At 38.5% G+C, this 20,107-nt stretch overlaps 1 protein-coding gene across 2 annotated transcripts in view; it reads left to right on the top strand.

Moving 5' to 3' along the window:
* garnl3 (GTPase activating Rap/RanGAP domain like 3) overlaps positions 1-20,107 on the top strand; it is a 103,031-nt gene that overhangs the window by 73,521 nt on the left and 9,403 nt on the right. Inside the window, exons 9-29 of one of the 2 annotated variants that reach the window (XM_063889801.1) lie at positions 804-867; positions 1,005-1,031; positions 1,395-1,470; positions 1,978-2,076; positions 2,178-2,281; positions 4,234-4,342; positions 4,466-4,511; positions 5,130-5,236; positions 5,331-5,446; positions 5,974-6,078; positions 9,698-9,772; positions 11,122-11,236; positions 11,362-11,388; positions 12,505-12,609; positions 13,701-13,817; positions 14,984-15,135; positions 15,988-16,146; positions 16,481-16,547; positions 16,868-16,975; positions 18,193-18,311; positions 19,557-19,692. In XM_063889801.1, the coding sequence (XP_063745871.1) occupies positions 804-867; positions 1,005-1,031; positions 1,395-1,470; positions 1,978-2,076; positions 2,178-2,281; positions 4,234-4,342; positions 4,466-4,511; positions 5,130-5,236; positions 5,331-5,446; positions 5,974-6,078; positions 9,698-9,772; positions 11,122-11,236; positions 11,362-11,388; positions 12,505-12,609; positions 13,701-13,817; positions 14,984-15,135; positions 15,988-16,146; positions 16,481-16,547; positions 16,868-16,975; positions 18,193-18,311; positions 19,557-19,692 (2,033 nt within the window). Of the gene's footprint in view, positions 1-803; positions 868-1,004; positions 1,032-1,394; positions 1,471-1,977; positions 2,077-2,177; positions 2,282-4,233; positions 4,343-4,465; positions 4,512-5,129; positions 5,237-5,330; positions 5,447-5,955; positions 6,079-9,697; positions 9,773-11,121; positions 11,237-11,361; positions 11,389-12,504; positions 12,610-13,700; positions 13,818-14,983; positions 15,136-15,987; positions 16,147-16,480; positions 16,548-16,867; positions 16,976-18,192; positions 18,312-19,556; positions 19,693-20,107 lie in introns of both variants that reach the window. The other variant, XM_063889802.1, reaches the window with a different exon arrangement.

Below are 20,107 nucleotides of genomic sequence, written 5' to 3'. Positions count from 1 at the left end.
GAATAAGAGATGCAGCTTGGTCTTAACAAAGTAGAGTATATACATTATAATTTAAGGTATATCATTAGTTTCATTTTTTTCTCACCCTCTCATGAATTTCTATCAGAAGAAAACATTTGGTCTTTTGTGCTGAGGGTGTTTAATGTTCTATTTTTCCTCACTATTTACTCAGTTGTGCATACACAAGGAGAATTTGGAAATAATAAAAATTCCAAAGGCCAAAAAAATGCCATTGATTGAAATACATAAGATGGACATAAACAAAGAAAAGAATATATGGAAAAATTGAAATAAAAAAGCCAATTGAAGGAGAAGATAAAAAAGAAAAGAAAAATGACAGGGAGAAGAGGATCAAACGTAAATAAGCCTGGATAATAAGGTTTTGAGCATTTAAGGAGTTGAATGTCACTTGATTTTGTTGGCTATCTAATGGCCTATTCTATCTATTGGCTAATAATGTTTATTTTACAGCACAATCATATAATAATAGTACGATTGCTTGAAAAACGACTCAATCTTGAGAATCATATCTTGTGTTTAGTATCAGATTTCCTGAGTGACAGGTAACAGGATATAACAAGATGCATGAAGCAGGAGATTGGAGATTATGAATTCCTCCGGCTGAGCCGCATAACTCCTCACACTGAGGATGAATGAGGACAAGAAGGAAGAGAAATCTTCTGTATCAGGTCGCGCTCATTTCTCTGTGCAACCCTTTAGGCTATTTGTCTTCCATCGATCCTAAGCACCCCCTTTATTTTTCTCTTTATCCATTACTTCTTCTTCCTCTTCCCTGTTCCCAGTGCAATGAACTTGGACAGGTTTGAGAAAGGCCCGAGGGAGATCCTCAACGCGGAGATTCAGAAGGTGAGATCCAGAGCAAATGAGATGTAACACAGGTCCATTTCATGCCACGCCTGATCAGCAGCATATACACTTTACACTATCCTCAGGCTGACGTGCTGGTCACTGTTTATTATAATTATTATGTCCTCTTTCCTCAGGATCTGCTAGTGTTGGAGGAACAGGAGGTATTTTAGATTATTTTGCATTTGCATAGAAATCCTTGACATGCATACACAAATTGATATTGTGATAGGTCTTTTAGGGAAAAATCATCATATTTATCTTCAAGTTAATTCCTTTTTGAATGCACACATAGTATGCACAGTAAATGCATGTTTTCAATACTGTTTCATCTTGTGTAAATACCCCTCTGTGTATGGTGTTGTTACTTTTACATTCAACAGTAATTATAAGCACTGTGTATCTTTTGCATCATATTTACTTGCAAAGGAGCATCGTATGATAAATGAAATAATAATAATAATAATAATAATAATAATAATAATGCATACATTGTAAATAATTCTAACCCAGCTATAATTTTGTAGGGCTCTGTCAACTTTAAATTTGGAGTCCTGTTTGCCAAAGACGGCCAGCTCACAGATGACGAGATGTTCAGCAACGGTAAATCCTTTTTAAGCAATTTTTATATTTTGGGAAATGCAATTTCGTGCCAATACTTAGATTAGAAGATCAATAACATTTGAATATACGTTTGTTGAAGGCAGCAGCTTAGTTTAGCTTTCAATTAAGACTAGAAAGAGCGGGAAAAAACTGGCCTAATTCTTAAAAATATCAAAATCCACCAAGAACCTCTATATCTCTCGTTATAACATGCTATATCTAGTTTACTGCCACAGCCAATAAATAGTTCAGAACATAACCCCTGTTACTTATGTCTTTCACCTGCTTTTTGTACATGTATTGAAAACAAGATATAACTTGTTTATTAGTGAGCATTAGAGTTGTTGCCATGTGGATTGTATTACTTTTGGATCCGTTGATTTAATGAGTTTGATATCAAAGTTCTTATCCAACCCCCCGGCAAGAAAACAAATCCCTGTATCGAAACAAAATGTGCAATACATAAAACTGATACCTGCAAAGTTAAAAGTCCTGTGTTTCTTTCAGAGTCGGGGAGTGAGAGCTTCGACAAGTTTCTCAATCTGCTCGGTGACTCCATTACGCTGCAGGGCTGGGCAGGGTACAGGGGGGGGCTGGACACCAAGAGTAAGAGACCTCTGAATGACTACATAATTAAAAAAGAAAAAGCTTTTTAATATGCCAAATTCTCATTGTCTTCTTCTACTTCTGTCCGTTTCCTCCTGCAGATGACACTACAGGAATGAACTCCATCTACACGGTTTATCAGGGCCATGAGCTCATGTTCCACGTGTCCACCATGTTACCCTACTCTAAAGAGAACAAACAGCAGGTGGGTGTCTGCATTATTATCTGTTACACAGTTCTTAGCTTCAGCCCCAGTAAAATATCAGCCTAATTGCTCCGAATTAGATACCGACATCTCGTTTGACATGAATTTGTTTCAAGATTCAGGATACCTGGAGGATAGATCCTAAAAAACTTGACAATCCCTAAACTTATTCCTCTAGCTAACATTTTTAACCGCTATCAGATGGTTTTGTTTTGTTCACGTTCGTGGTCCCCTGAAGATTTAACATTTTAGCTTTGGTTAAAATGGGTCCAAAGCTTTGGTTTATCACTATAAAAGTAAGGCAAGGCAAGTTTATTTATATAGCACCTTTCAACACCAGACAATATAAAATGTTATTTACAAAAAATGAAAACTATTAGGAACAATAAGATATAGTGCAGCAGAAACATATTATACAAGGACATTTAAATGCATTAAAAACTGTCATTAAAATGCAAATAGAATAGAAAAACATAAACTATAACAGAATAAAACAGGTCAAAAAAACCATAAGAATAAAAGTTAACTTTGAGTCTAAAAGATGAAATAATATTTAATTGAATAACAAACAAACAAAAAACAAGATTTAAATTGGATCTGCTACCCTGGCTCTCCCTTTCCTGACTATTTTAAGCTATTGTTATAAGGCAAAAAAGCCCAAAGATTCCCTTTTGGTCCTGCTTCACACTACGATTAGAGAAATTGCAGAAATTCTAATTGCACATCAGTCACGGGTCCTCATCTCTCTGTCAATTAGCAGAAAAAATGCCCCACTTTAACTGATAGGAAGCCAGTAAAATGGCAACCAATGTGCTCACTGTAAAAGGAAAGAAGAAGAAAGGACGTCAATGCTTCACTCTAAAGCTCCATTGTGTTATGTCAATATTAGTGAGTATGATTCAAAAGGGCTGCTGCTTTGCAGATCTGACGTATAATTGGATTTCTTTTTGTGTAAAAAAAACAACTCAATAATAAGGAACGGTCTGTGGTCTACTCCTTCTGAGTGTGGCTGCTAGTCTGCCGCTTGTCTCACCTGAGAGACGACAACTGGAATCATGGGAAGAAATATGATTCACACCTGAGAGGAATAGTGAGTTCAGCTTAACGTGTGAAGTTGTATTGTTGTTATCAACCCAGAAGTGTGTTGTATTAAAAAGAAAAGCCTTACTGATAGTTTGGATAAGCAAAAGTTAAATCTGGCATGAGAAGAAATGAATATTAAAAACAACAGGATTTATATTCTTTGGAGCATGTTTGTGCAGAGGTAATCTAATAGCAGTTGTTCTCTTAGATAATGAAAGATTTCAGCCCCAGAAGATGGCTCACAACTTCAAAAATAGAAATGCTTCTTCCTCTAAAAAACATGAATAACCTAACCCTTATTAAATATGGTCTCTACCTTATGGTAATATATTTGAGAGTGAATATAGTACTTTTCTATTTTTTTATGGTTGTGTATTAGATTTACACACACAAAACAAAACAGAAAATGACAACAATGCTAAAATACATAATAAAATACAAATATATCAACTGAAATGACATAATTTACATTGAAATAAATACAGTTAATACATACACATAATGATGATGAACATAATAACAATAAAACTAATTCGATCATTCATATAATAAAATAATAATACATAAATCATATAATAAATATAATACAACACAATAGAATACAATTATTTATCATATTATATGATATAATAACATACATAGATAAATATTTGTCATCAGCTTCTCAGTACGCATGCTAATTTCTCCCTGTGTTTGTGCCGGATGCATCGTAACAACTTTAAACGGTGACTATATATCAATGCTGTGTTTACGGTTTGTTTGTGCCCCTAAGTGACCATAAAATCAATTAATCCAGGTTTAAAGACTTCCTCCTGTCTCACATGAATCACAGAGCTCTGTGTTCACCTTGTGTCTCTTTCGTCTGTCAGGTGGAGAGAAAGAGACACATTGGAAACGACATTGTTACCATAGTATTCCAGGAAGGGGATGACGCATCGTCGTCCTTCAAACCGTCTATGATCCGATCGCACTTCACCCGTATCCTTCACATGGACAGTGATTGTCAGAAAAAATTAAGTAGTAATCAGTTCAGAAGCTATGAGCAGATATCCCATCATTGTGTCTCCTTTATAATCAGTGTTTCCTTCACTCCACATCCAGATATTTTTGCATTAGTTAGGTATAATAGCCAGAATGACAGTTACAGGTGAGTACTTTGATTAACACTGTGTTTTAAGGTGGTTCAATCCAGACTGAGCCTCTACCTTTTGAATGTTCCTTTGATGAAATGATTAAACAGAGAGTTCACCACCTTCTGTGAGGATGTCCAATCAGTGGTGTTGAAGGTTAAAGAAGTCTTTTGAGACAATAAACACCTCCTTGTGCGCCATATTAACCAGCAAAGACTTCATGGTGAACATTTGCTGCACTTCCTGCATCTTTCCTGCAATTGAAGTTAAAGTGACGTAGTTTGATGCAAAATAAGAACTTCAAACTTTTTCAACGTGGATTTCTAATCTCCAATTCTTCGTACCAAGGCCTCATTCCTGCACTAGATGCCACTCTCAGGTCGTAATACTTACTTACTTGTTCTTGTAAAGTGAACTTACTTGTTCACTTTACAAGAACTACAAACCACCCTAATTGGACTTACATTATCAGCAGTTTTTAACTGAGCAAAAGTACACAGCAGAAAAAATGTGAGAGAATAGCCAGCAGGAACTCTGAGTGCTATGCATCCTGGTACACGTAGGCAGACTGTTTGATGTGCTTGACATCCATTATAAGTTCAAGAGTAATATTAAATAACTGCTCTTTGTCACAGGTTGAAGATATTCTCAGAGGAGAGCGTTCCACTGTTCGGACCACCTCTCCCATCTCCACCTGTGTTTACTGATCACCAAGAATTCAGGGACTTTTTATTAGTCAAACGTAAGAACATTTGACAAAAACTGAATACAAATATGGCCATTAAATAATACCCTTATCCTAATTCTCTCATCTACTCTTGCTTCATCCCCTGCAGTAATCAATGGAGAGAAAGCCACACTGGAGACGCCAACGTTTGCCCAGAAGCGCCAGCGGACACTAGACATGTTGATCCGCTCGCTCTACCAAGACCTCATGCCTGACCTGCACAAGGTACAGCCGCCCAGTGACTCTGTGTCCTGCTAATTGTTGTCCTTTTTTTGTTGGTCTATCCAAGTTCTGTCCTCCTCGTCACTTCAGTCACTGCTGACTATTGTTCTGCTGTATCCACTGCAGCCCTCTGCATACTGCAACACACTGGACTGCTGCAATGCTGACTTTCTCTGCAGGGCTCTCTCTCCTCACGTCACTTTTTATCCTAATTCTCTTGTTTTTTCCCCATCCTTCTCTCCCTGTTGCTGCTAACACAATTTAATTCTCGCTGCTGCTGTCTCACCCCCTGCCAGGGTTATTCTCTAAGACCCCTTTCTGCTTTCTTCTTCCCCTTCCTGTGTGTGTGTGTGTGTGTGTGTGTGTGTGTGTGTGTGTGTGTGTGTGTGTGTGTGTGTGTGTGTGTGTGTGTGTGTGTGTGTGTGTGTGTGTGTGTGTGTGTGTGTGTGTGTGTGTGTGTGTGTGTGTGTGTGTGTGTGTGTGTGTGTGTGTTGTTGTTGTTCCACATTTAGGTTCCTTTTTCTCCCCAGAACATGTTAAATCGGCGGTCCTTCAGCGACGTGCTGCCTGAGTCTCCGAAGTCTGCACGCAAGAAGGAGGAGGCACGGCAGGCAGAGTTTGTCAGAATAGGGCAGGTAAGGAAGTGAAACACACACGCACACACACACACACACACACACACACACACACACACACACACACACACACACACACACACACACACACACACACACACACACACACACACACACACACACACAAAGGCAGTATTACCAACCAATTAGAAAAACGACCACTTGTACACACACATGGAAACCAGGATACACACCCACATAAAAGGTTAAAACACACAACACACCTCGTGAAGAAACTTAAACACTATGCACATGTTTATACAGATGTTTACATTATTAAGCTTTTATCTAACTTGTTACCTGTAACATTTTATACATACACTTACCTATTGTAACCTTATTGTAAATGGGGCAACAGATTTGTTTTTAATTTGTCACCATTACATTTAAGACCGGTTCAGTGTTCCTCAAAATCTCAGTCCTTGATTTGTTAAAACATGCATTCCAGATTTTTTTACAAATCAATATTTATTTGATTATTTCAACAAATCAATAATAATACTAATAATAATACATTTTATTTTGGGCGCCTTTCATGACACCCAAGGACACCGTACAATGTGTTAAATATGCTAGGATGCAACAGAACAGGAAAAAAACACAAACACGAAATCATGGTTATCCAGAGGAACAGATTATGGAGAGCACTACAGTGTGTAGGCTGATTTGAACAGGTGGGTTTTTAGTTGGGATTTGAATATGGCGATTGTGTCAGACTGTCGGATGTGTGGGGGGAGGGAGTTGCAGAGTCTGGGAGCAGAGCAGCTAAAACCCGGGCACCCATGGTGAAGAGGCGTGGGGTGGGGACAGTTAGCAGACCAGCAGAGGATGAGCGGAGGGAACGAGAGGGATTGTACTCCTGAAGAAGGTCAGCCAGATAGGGTGGGGGCCGTGTTATGTAGGGCTTTGTAGGTGAGCAGTAGGTTTTTGAAGTTGATACGGGATTGGACAGGGAGCCAATGCAGTTGGATGAGGATGGGGGTGATGTGTTCAGAGGACTTGGTGCGGGTGATGATCCGGGCTGCAGAGTTCTGTATGATTTGAAGTTTATTGATAAGTTTGGTGGGAATGCCTGAGAGGATGGCGTTACAGTAGTCGATGCGGGATGTGACAAATGTATGGACCAGGACTTCACTGTTCGATTGAGACAGGGATGGTCGGATCCTGGAGATGTTGCACTATGTGGAAGAAAGCAGTCCGGGTGATGTTATTTATGTGAGGTGCAAATGAGAGGGAGCTGTCCAAGATGACACCAATGTTCTTACTGTAACTTGGCCAGATAAGGGAATAGAGCAACCATCAATGATGAGGTAGAGGCAGGGGAGGATGAAGTTTTGAAGAGGGTGGTTTTGGTGCCAACGAGCAGGGCTTCAGTTTTGCTGGCGTTGAGTTTCAAGAAGTTCCTGCTCATCCAATCAACAATGCTTGACACACCTTTGACTTGCTGTGTGTAAAAACTTCCCATCAGTAACAATATCTACTTTCTTATGTAGAAAAATAACTTCAACTTAAAATATAAAAATCTGTTTTATTGCATGAATATATTTTTGCCCACACCCATCGTTTTTGGGATCTTTCAGGAACCTTTAAGACACATTTTGACACTATTATATATTAAGCCAAAAAGAGAAACTGCAGTTGTAGCAGAAGCGACAGACATCCTTTTAAAACTGCTTCTCTCAATTGTGAGGAATATCTGTGACTCTTTATACCACATAATGTAATTTAAGAGCTGTAATTCCAGACAGACATCATAGTGAACTCGACACCTGCTCTCAGGAGGGTCAGGGTGAAATGATATACTGTAGGAACAGATCTCTGAGAGTCTGTCTAGTACTCATTATCGCGCTGATGTAATCACCATAACACTTCTTTTCTAGGCACTTACAGCTGATATAACTGAGTATACATGAACAAAGTCTGGAAACACAGAGAATAAAAGAAAAGAGTGAAGAACTGTCCATGGTGCTGAGCCTAGACGACCTCTGGCGTTATAGAAATAAAAAGTCTCTGGTTGTTTGTAAAATAATTGATATTCTTTGGACAAATATGTGGTCTGTTGTAAAGCGGAACATAATAAATAATTAATCAGTCATTGTTGTTGATAGTTTTTTTACCGAAGCAAACCAAATACAAAATAAGATTATTATTTCAGCTTGAAAATGCTGATAAAAGAAATAAGTTGGCAATGTGTGGCCCCTGTATTGATAAAGAAAACTACAAAATAAGAACAATTTATCAGGATGTGTTGTGAATTATACCCTGACTAACCAAATTCAAAAGCTCCAAAGAAGATTTTTTTATTAGCTGAGAAACGCAGATAAAAGGGTTTGCAAATTCAGAACCTTTTTTAAAGGGGCCCTATTTTTTGTTAGTTTTTTCCTGTAGTGTGTTATATAGATTTGTGTGCATGTTAATGGTCTACAAAGGCTTAATTCCCCCCCCCCCCCCCCGCCTTGAAATGCCTCCACTGGACTCCTTTGTTTATTTCTCGAACATGATGACATCACTATGTAACAATTGCACTTCTATTGGTTAGCCCTCCAACACATTGTACATGATAGGCTAAGTGGCGGTCCATCTCTAAGCGGTTGACAAATCTCAACAGAGCCATCCAGCTAACCAATCAGAGCCGACTTGGCTCTGGTTTCAGACAGAGGGTGTAAAGAGGAGCTGCAGCACAGGCAGTATGAGAAAGATAAAGAGCTTTTTGAACATTAAAGCATGGAGACATGTCCCAGGAGAGGCAAGAAATACAAATATGAACCTGATAATTAGCAGAATAGGGCCCCTTGAATAGCTTCTAAAAAACACATGTTTATGTTTCCAAAGTATTTCTGTCTCTTGTTTCCGTTGTTTTTCATCTTCATTTGCTAACCCATGTTCTTGTTGGTGTTACTGCTTTCCTCTTGCTCCTGTCGCTCTCCGCTCATAAACACAAAGCCAAGGCATCGACACAGTGTGCTGTAAAGCATGAAAACAAAGGAAGGTAGACGTGTCGAGGCATTGATTATCCAGTTTTGTAGAGACGAGTCGTTTTTCCTAAACTAAACAACTAAACCAACTCCTTCAATGCACATTCAACACAATGCTTCATGTTGTCATGGACTCCTTATAGGTCAGAATATGTATTTTTATGGATATTTTCTCACGGATGGCAAAGGACACAGCACAGCCTGACCATTGTTCTGTCAGGTGCTATTGATTTCATTATCTCCAGATTGCCTGTTTATGCAGATATGTAAATAGAAAGGCTTGACTGTGCAGCTTGGATGGACATGCTCAATCTGATCAGATTGTTGAGCATTTGTGCAAACATTATTCTATTTGAAATTTAAAGCAATTACACCTTTTAATTTAGTGTGGTGTGATGTTTTACTGTGGCCAGTCTGCTCTCCCCCTCTGTGTTCAAAATAATCAGGAAACAATGACTCAGCAATGGCAGGCTAGTTAAATATTAGTGATGGAATAATAGATGCATAATTCAGAAAGCTCAGTCCACAGCTGTCCTTCTTGGAAAGCATTTATATGCACTATGTAACTACCTCTTCCTCGAGCACTATAGGCTGAGAACTAAAAGATGCTGTTTTTTCATATCTGATGGCATTTCGTTTTTTAGGCGCTGAAGCTGAAGACCATTGTGAGAGGAGATGCCCCGACAAGCCTTGTCACCACCGGCCTGTGCAGAAAAGAGGTGAGAGAGCATATATTTTTAACTTCAGTAACACAACATCTTCGTCATTTAATCTCTCTAAAACATATTATTTTACAAAAGCCCTAAGAGGTTATTGAGAGCAAATAGAAATCTGGTGATAATTTTTCTAAGTTTGTCCAAATACAATATGTCTTTGTCATGCATGGAGGAATTAAAAGATACCCTAGAACAGCGGTTCCCAAACTTTTTTTGCGGCGCACCCCCTTCTACGTCCCAAACGGGTTGACTAAAAAAACAACAAAAAAAACGCTACAAAGCTTTGTTTTATCGCCACATAAAGACTCATGTTTAATCATGCGCTAACAACATCAACAAAGTTTCAATATAATGCAACAAAGAAAAATTGCAACGATCCACAACATTAAAGAGCATGGGCTCGGAAACAGATCAAATAAATAAAAACGAGGATCAATCATTTCCTGACTCCCGCTCATTTTCTTCTCTCGGATTCGTTCCTATTCTCTCCGTCTCTGTTGCCTCCAAATCCTCACTCTCTCTTGGTCCCTCTCTTCCTTCATGACTAACAACTTTATCATGAGACGTTCCACTTGACAGTTTCCCTGATTTCAGCCAGTTAATCATATTTGAAAGAATGAATGAAACGAGTTGGCGTGCATATATCCTAGGCTACAGTGAAACGTTTCTATCAAAAACTAATAAATTATAGTTTTTTTATTTAAAATAAAAGGGATTACAAAGGAAATGTTTATTGTTCCTGTTTTTTATTGTAGCCTATGGAAAAATCCCACTTAAAAAACAACACTGTGTAATATTTTAATACCAGACCACCATTACATGTTTCATCTCGTGCACCCCCTGGTGCGCGCACCACACTTTGGGAATCCCTGCACTAGAAGAAACCTGCATCTTTTTTCATGAGGCACCTACACTCCTTGTTTCCGAAGGAGTGTTACAACAACAAAAACAAATCAAAAATTCCCTGAAAAATCTTGTTTTATTATAGCTTTTATTTAGTTATAAAACCAGGAGTGAAAATACTTTAAATCAAACTCAGAAAATAAATAACCATATGTTTTGTTTTAATCTCTCCTACCTTTTAATAGGACTTTCTTTTAACTTATGCTTTATTGTTAATATTTTCAAAACATGTTTTAAAGTCATATAAACTGGAGACTAAAGAATTTGTTTTAAAAAGGACTAAGAAAACAGATCAGGGATATAGTTTTTGAACAAATGAAAACAGAATCTTTAAAAAATATTTCCAAAACAACATCCTACCCAATCAAGTAGATTCTTATCACATTATGTGTATCTTTTTGTACATCCACATGTGTCTGTATGTTCATATCTGCATGTTTTCTTTGCAGCCATGGGAGTCCCAGCTGTTCTGCAGCACCTTCCCGTACGAGATCGTGTGTTCAGACTCCTGGGGTCAGTCTCTGCTGGCGGCCACCGACGCAGCGGGGGTCATGCTGCTAGATGGTGAGGTCATCCCATAATCAATATCTCCCTATGTCCTCTACAATAAAGCCACTCATCCATATCCTTTCAATACTGCACTCAGCAGAATGCCAAAGCAAACAGATAACTTGATGATGTTGTTTCAGGCCCTGATCCAGCTTCCTCCAACGCTGGTGAGTAAAACATCCACTGAGGATTTCTCTTTTTCCACAAGATTTAAAGACTCTCAGGATTCAAATGTTGTATTGTCCTCTGCACAATAGCTACAGCAAAGTTGTTGGCAATGAAAATGTTCAGTCCCTCCAACTCCAAAACTAAATACTTTTTGAAATACTGAATGTTACAGAAGTGAAGGAATACTCTGTTACAGTAAAAGTTCTGCAAACAAAATGTTACAAGTACAAAAGTATCAGCATCAAAATGTACTTAAAGTAGCGACAGTAAAAGTAGTCATTGTTTGATTGGTCCATTTCAGAATAATATATCTGATATGTTTTATAATTATTGATCAGTAAAGTGTTCTCAGTGCTGGTAAAGGTGCAGCTAGTTTTAATGGCTTTGTATACTGCAGGGTAGCTGCTGGATTTACTCCAGGTGAACTACAGTCTGATTTAAGGGTGGATTATATTTACCATCATTAATCCAGATCTGTAAAGTAACTAAAGGGATTAAATAAATTTAGTGGAGTAAAAGATTTACCTCTGAATTGTAGTGAGTTAGAAATACAAAGCAGCACAAAATGTAAATTCTCAAGTAAAGTGCAAGTATCGCAAAATTGTACTTCATTACAGTACTTGAGTAAATGTTCTTAGTCACTTTACACCTCTGTCAATAGATGAGTGGAAACGGCATTATACATTAAATAATTGTCTGTTGTTGAATAGCCTTGGAAAAATTGATTCTATATTTCCCACAGAGGGCATTCCTTTGCATGAATATGCTTTTTATTATTCCCTTGTTGTGGGTAATATCATTGGAATGATGATTGTGCAAACTGTAATATGGATGTATGGATATGTAACTATGTGACTCCAAATAAAGATTAAAAAAACAACTCTTAAGTATCAGGCCCTGCCATCTGTGCAACATCCAATATACTTTGGGACGAAAAAAGTGCAATTGAAATACAGGAATTAGAATACAGCGTACATTTAAAAAAGAACTTGATAAAACTGAATGTAAACTTAAATAATGTAAAGTAGAATAAATACTGTCAAAACATTTAACAGTTGTGACATCATCATCATCAGTACCTGTTTTTTAATGGTGATGTATGCGTTGTGTTTCAGAGATGCAGTCCGTGCCCCCGGTGCAGGTGTTTGATAAAACCATGGTGGTGAAGCAGGTGCACGTCCTCGAGCCTCAGGACCTGCTGATCACCAGGGCTGACAAAGGTAGGCATACAACCACCACACACACACACACACACACACACACACACACACACACACACACACACACACACACACACACACACACACACACACACACACACTCTCCTACCCTGCATCCTTCCTCATCTGCCAATTCATTCTTAATTCATACAGTATTTACAGCTCTTCTTCTTCATTATTATTCCTATTACTTCTTCATTATTATTCCTATTACTTTCTCTTAATCATATCTCTCTGTTGTTTTGTACTTTCTAACCCTTTCCACCTCCGTTGATCTGTGATCTGTTTTATAGTTATTAGTGTGTTCTTTGTGATAGCACTTTTATATATACAAGTCTGCATTCATTTAGTGGCAGATGTTGCCACATCCTCAGGCAGACTCTTTCACACCCTCACACTGTCACACAGTTGGCCATTGGGAGCAATTTGGGTTTAAGTATCTTGCCCAGGGTCACATCGACATGTTGTCTGCAGGGTCTGGGGATCGAACCAAGAACCTTCTGATTGGAAGAAGACCATCAGTGCTGAGCCCCAATAAATACAAGAATGTGTAACCTACACAGACAACTAGAAAAAATCCACAAATATATCATTTTATACAAGCATAAATCTTATCTTACATTTATATAAAACGATAAATATGTGTGTGTCTGCATTGGAAAACATTTTTGTGTATAGAGTTATATTTATATAAATCCCAAAAATACTGTGTCAAATATTTTTGACTGTTCTGATCCCATAGTATCAACACAAAGTCTTTGTGCTTTAACAGACGGCTTTAGGATTCCTCCAATGTTTGACTCAAATAGAAGAGCATGTAATTAATTACCCTGCAGATGATTAGCTAACCCTTATATTGACAAACAGGGTTGACTGGGGTTTGATGGTGATTATCGTGACGGCAGCGCAAACATTTTTCACGACTGCGTGTGGGCTTTGATAAAGCTTCTGAGAGGGCACAAGCCTCCGAGTAATCCTCCTGAATAACAACACCATTTTCTGGCCGTGGGAGGATGCTTAAAAAGGAGACGGCAAATTAAGAGTAACCTTTTGTGCAAAAAAAACAGAAGTGTCTTTTGTTTTGTTTCCAGGGAAGGACGCCCGGCTCTATGTGTACAGACTGAGCTCGCTGAAGAAAGGCCTGGAGGAGAAGCAGCTCGTCAGGAGCAAGTGTGACAGCCGGGAGAACAAACTGGAGAAAACTAAAGGTAAAACTTAACAGTAAACATACCGTGCACATACTGCAATCCATACAACTTACAGGAGAAATGTAGACTCTAAAAGACATTCAAAAGATGATATAGATGGGCGGACGGGCGGGCGGACGGGCGCGGACTGACGGACTGACAGACAGACGGACTGACGGACGGACGGACAGACAGACAGACAGACAGACAGACAGACAGACAGACAGACAGACAGACAGACAGACAGACAGACAGACAGACAGACAGACAGGCAGACAGACAGACAGACAGACAGACAGACAGACAGACAGACAGATTCATACATGAATGCCGCTGCTTTGAGGAAAAATATTTCCCGAATTGGGATCAATGAAGTATATCCAATCTAATCTAATACATAGATAGATAAATAAACATTTTGCAATTAAAGTGCCTTACAAAATAACTTTACAAGAATTCTGTTTGCATGAAGAAATGCATTATATAATGACATTTAAATAATTATAAACAGTCATTAAAAAGGCACAGGAATACAAATTAAAACAAGTTTCAATTAAATAAGAAAGTTATCAAATAAAATGATGAATGTTACAGTGCAGTGGAGGTAATTAATAGTTATATTGATTCAATAAAAGGCAGTATAAAAAGAAGGGATAGAAAGTCATTAAGACGGACAAAAAGGAAATATGTGAAGGGAAATCATTTGATGAGCACTAAAGCTACACAATTATCTGTAATCTTATCACTGTTACAACATGATCTAGTGAAATGTCCAAATCCCAGGAAGCATAATATTTTGGTATAAGCAATATGTATAGACATGTGTGAATTGCAATACTCAACCTTGATGAGATCTATCCCGAAAACAGATCAAAATATACGATAATGTAGAGAAATGAACTTTGATTCATCTGCTTTCAATTATCCCTCCTGTTCACACTGGCCATTAAGAGATCCTTCCTAATGCTCTGAGACATGTGGGCCTGCAGCAGATACAGCGACCTTTATGAACGTCCTTTTGGCAGCGCAAACAGGAAACCTTTGACTTGCTACTGGTGTCAGGCCAGCTGTTTGTGCGGGGTGCATTGATCTGTGGGATGCAGCCAGGGAACACCACCTGCTGCACATGTTCTGTCTGCTTCTCTTTTATCTCCCCCCCCTAACCCTCCTCCGCCTCTTTGTCCCAGGCTGTCATCTGTACTCCATCAACACGCACCACGGCTCGGAGCTGAGGATAGTAGCAGCCATCAGGAACAAACTCCTCCTCATCACCAGGAAACATCCCCGCTTCGAAGCCCCGGGAGCAGACTCACCGGTGGAGGAGTTTCAGTACATACGGGTACAGAAAAGCTCTGCGTGAGGGGGAAAATAGTCAATTATTGGATAGATTTATTGATTCTTGAGCAAATAAATATGATAGTAAGGTGAAGTGTCCCTTTTTACAGCATTTATATATATTGCCCCAATTCGCGTAACACATTTTCGATTAGACTTTTTTTTTTCATCTATTTTTCTATATTTTGAACAGGTATGCTATGTTGTGCATACCTGTTTTTCTTCAGTATCAAATAATCCAAGAATAGATGACTGCAAATATTTGTGTAGATTGCAAGAAGGAACTGCTAATAGCCAGTTTTGCATGCTTTTAATGATTGATAATATGATTAAAAGCATCTAAGAAAATCAACATAGAGCATTGTTATCTGTCATGTCCAAGTAATAAAGAAAGATACTGTGATAATACAAATAAATTATCGGTCGTCATCTGAATAAAATAAGCAGCTTATAGCACCCCATATTTTCTTTTTTTGTTAAACCTTCTTTTCCTAAACAAGTAGTTACAAAACGTGTAATAGAAATGTCATATAGGTTGTTTTGAATTTCACTCTCAATCCCCCGATGCTACTGTTTGGGTATGAGCTCATGATGTTTGTCCCTGTCTTGTAGTGGAGTGGAACCATGAAGTATCAGGGCAAGTTAAAGTAGCCCAAAGTGTACTTATTTATGTGTTTATATTATATATTATTTTATTTTTGCACATTTCTGAGATTGTTAACCACATGGTGAAATGTAGAGTAAGGGGTCACTTCTTCACACTTTAAAATACCCTTCCTAAAGCTACCCAAATGTTATATAAGGACAACTTTCGAGTTTGAGAATACGAGTTTTTCCTGTTTCCTCCCTCCATCAGGAGATCTGTCTGTGCGACCCTCCGGTGGTGATGGCGCTGGTGGACGGGCCAACGGGGGAGAACGACAACATGATCTGCGTGGCTTATAAACATCAGTTTGACCTCATCAACGAGAGCACGGGAGATGCCTACCGGCTACACCATGTAGACGCCAACAGGGTGAGGCACATTTAGTCTCTTCTTGCATGTGATGTCTTCTAAAGTTTGGCAGAATTGAGATGGCCCAGTTAGCGTCTTTATGTTAGCTGCTGGGGTGAAACAACACATTGTCATTCAAAGCCACCAGCTGGAGAGTGAGTGAGGAGGCTGCAGGACGAGCAGCTGTTCTAACATACCAGCTTTTTCAGCTCTGACCATTTCCACTTTGAAACACAATAAGAAACAAACTGTTGTCTCGACTGTTACCCAGTATCTTGAGCGTTTGTCCCTTGGCATGATTTGTCTCTAACACCTGACCTTTGAAATGAATGCACTGAACCATCTCTGCCTGCAGGTAAATTTTGTAGCAGCCATTGACGTGTATGAAGACGGAGAGGCAGGCCTGCTGCTGTGTTACAACTGTGAGTCCCTCTTTAGCTCTTCTGCTGGAAGGATTAGCATGTATAATGAATTATTTGTTAATAGTGAATGGTGCTTTTCACCATGCGAATATAAACATTTGAAGTTCAGACTTGATGTTTTTCTTTTACCACTGCACTTTTCTAGAATAAATATTGCTCCTTTTTAAGAGATTAATTTTGAAAATGCACCGACAAACACCAACTTATAAGCTATTGTTTCCTTGTTTTGTGTCTGTAAAGCTCTATGAAACACTGGAAAAAAAGGAAGAGAATGAAAGTAAATGTCTAATTTTCGAAGTTGTTTCCTGTGTCTATTGCAGACATTTGCTCCTATAAGAAAGTCTGTCCGTTTAACGGCTCCACACCAATGATCCAGTCCAACGCCTCTGATTTCCACTTCAGCTGGAACCAGATGCCCAACGCGATCGGTAGGTTACCACGGCAACAGAGCCCGGGCCGCACCCAGCCCATGGTGCTGACCTGGGCTTGCTGTCGCCATGGAAACACTGTGTGTGTCTGTGTCTATGTTTGTGTCGTGTTTTTATGAATGCAGATAGCGATGAAAAGCAAATACAATTGTTACAAAATCTGTAAAGCTGACCCAGTTCATAACAACAAGCTCCTATATTCCTTTTCAGACAGAAAGACACACACACACACACACACACACACACACACACACACACACACACACACACACACACACACACACACACACACACACACACACACACACACACACACGAACACACACACTCAAACACACAACCACACACACACTGGAGAGCCTCAGTTTCAAACAGCAGTTTTGATAAATAGGTGTAAAATTACGATTTAAAAAGTAGTTTGTATAATCAATTGTTCAGTCATTGAAATGCAAAAAGAAAATTGTTACGTGAATATAAGTGAATATTTTTTGTGTTTCTGACTGATCTTAATGTTTAATGATCACCAAAATAAATTTTCCACAATTTTCTGACATTTTAAAGACCAAGGAATTCATTGATAAATGAAAGTTTGCTTAAGACTTGCAAAAAAAAAAGACTTGCATTCTCATGCCTCTATCCTTGGCTTGTGATGACATTTTAAAATACCATCCTGGGTGATAGCATTAAATGTCTCGTATGGTTAAATTTGGGCAGTTGAGCACATTTCTATGGGGTCAGATCAGTCTCGTAATACACAAATTTCACACGTATTTCATGATCCGCAAAAGCATTCACACTTGTATTTTCAATGCACACACAAATGTGTTTGTTTCACATACATGTAAATACAATCCAAATACAGAATTTTTTTTAAATGTGTATTTTTGATTCACACATATTTGTTTTCCGTGTCAAACCGCTGAACCTGCATACACAAACTGCTTTCTGTGCATGGATCGCTGTGCATTCGTGTGTGGGTTTTTTGAGAATCCCCTGACCGCCACCCGATTCGTACTTGTAATGTTAGAAGGGGTGCTGACAAAAATCCCATCCTCTGTGTTTGGATTTTATTTACATGTATGTGAAACGGAACACATTTGTGTGTGCATTGAATATACAAGTGTGAATGCTTTTGCGTATCATGAAATACAAGTGTGAATCCTTCTGTGTGCATTTGTGTATTATGAGACTGTAATATGCTCATATTTATTTTGCAGTCTGTGCATTTCCTTACATCCTGGCCTTCACAACGGACTCCATTGAGATACGGCTGGTGGTGAATGGAAACCTGGTTTACACTGCGGTCGTCCCTGAGCTGCAGCTGGCTTCTTCCCGGGTCAGTACGATCAACAGCTAACACAATATCACGTCTGTTTAATAACAAATTGCACTAAACCATTTTATCAATGAACAATCTGTATTCATTTAGCACCTTGCATGCATAGAATGTCAAGTGTATTTTATTATTTTAAAATAAGAGAAAATCATAAATGATTAAAAAAAAGACACCTGCTAGCTTGGATTTAAATAAAAAACATTTGGACTGTCTCCTTAAAATATTTTTTGAGGGATTGTGGCTATTGGTCCCCAAAGCTTTTTGGGTGACTTTGGGAACAGTTAAAAGAGCAGCTGTTGATGTTTTGGTCAAAGATCATAAAACAAAACAAAAAAGAGTATAAAAGGGGACAACCCATTAAATGCCATTTAAAAAAAATGAGAAGAGCTTTAATCACTTCCAAAAGCTGTAGGGAATCAGTGTAGATTGTGTAAAACAAAAATAATAAGATATCTTATTTTAATTTTTCTTAAACTCCTCGCAGCAGCTTTTTGAATGATCTGTCGTTTTGCAAACGGAAATGGTTTCAGTAGGCTAGTAGGCCTATTTAAGATTCTGCATGTTGCTGCATCAGTAGTGATATTACCTTTGCTTTATTGTCCAAATGATAAAAGGTAGTTTTGGTCAAACAAATGATGAGTATTTATTGATACTTGTGTAATTACATCGGAAACTGGTCAAAAGGTTGTTAATTAGAAAGTAGAAATTGATTATGGGTGTACCTACATGACACTGGGTTTCCCTATAGCTAAAGTCCTTTATCTTGTGAGTGTGTTGAGTGTTGGGAGGCCTCTCTCTGCATTACGGCTGTTTCAGCTCCCTCATTTCAATCAATCTTTATTACCCTGGTGGGAAATACGGCTGGCAATCTGCATGGTTGCAACTCGATAATACTCTCATTATTCATACAAATAGAACATTTGAAAAACATCACAGTGCACATGGCATAGAACAAACACTATTTCCTTTACCTTAAATCTTTAAATAATATATACATATTCTTGGTAAAAACATACATATATTCAGACGAGTATTTAAACACTATATAATATCCCGATTAAATGAGAACACTCTGTAATTTATAATCTACTAAACATATAGACATAGTGTACTTCCTTACTTATCATAATTATTTTTGTTATAACTTCCCATGTTTCAGATTCCAAACATTCTTTATGTCCATGTCTTCCCTTTACATGTCTTTATACTGACCTATATTTCCTCTCGTCTGTTTTCCGCCCACAGTCGGACATCTATTTTGTTTCGTCGGCTCCGGTGAGCTCAGCCTCAAACTGCAGTTCGAGAGACACCAGTTCTCAGAGTTCCCCACAAACGCCCACGGGCTACGAGATGCCTGTGTTCCCTTCCCCTCTCGGCGATGGTAAGCCCCCGCGCGCAGAGAAAGCACCATTGGATGTTGATAAGAAAAGCGTCGTTATTAAAGGTTTTCATTTGGCAGCGTTGCCTGCAGAGCTGTGTGACTTTGGATGCTGCCAAGTTAGCCTAAAGCTGGAGTTTGATTTACATAAGCTGCAGCTAGAGTTTCTCACAGTTGAATCGTGTGTGGGTTTCTAGGGCAAGATAATGAATTGCATAAATTTGCCCTATCATTATTACCTCATCCTTTCTCACTCATGAAAAAATTTAGTTTGACAAAATGACCTCGTAGTAGGCACTACTGGAAAAGATCTTCAGACAGTATTTCACTTCACTTTGAGGCTGACCATTTTATACAGATTTGTGATTAATCTCCACCTATGCAGCCATTTGATTCCCTTTATTTTAGCATGTATAAA

Source organism: Eleginops maclovinus, chromosome 8, assembly GCF_036324505.1.
Source record: "Eleginops maclovinus isolate JMC-PN-2008 ecotype Puerto Natales chromosome 8, JC_Emac_rtc_rv5, whole genome shotgun sequence".
Taxonomy (NCBI): domain Eukaryota; kingdom Metazoa; phylum Chordata; class Actinopteri; order Perciformes; family Eleginopidae; genus Eleginops; species Eleginops maclovinus.
The sequence above is the reverse complement of the archived record's forward strand: the minus strand, read 5'-3'. Positions and strand labels throughout refer to the sequence as shown.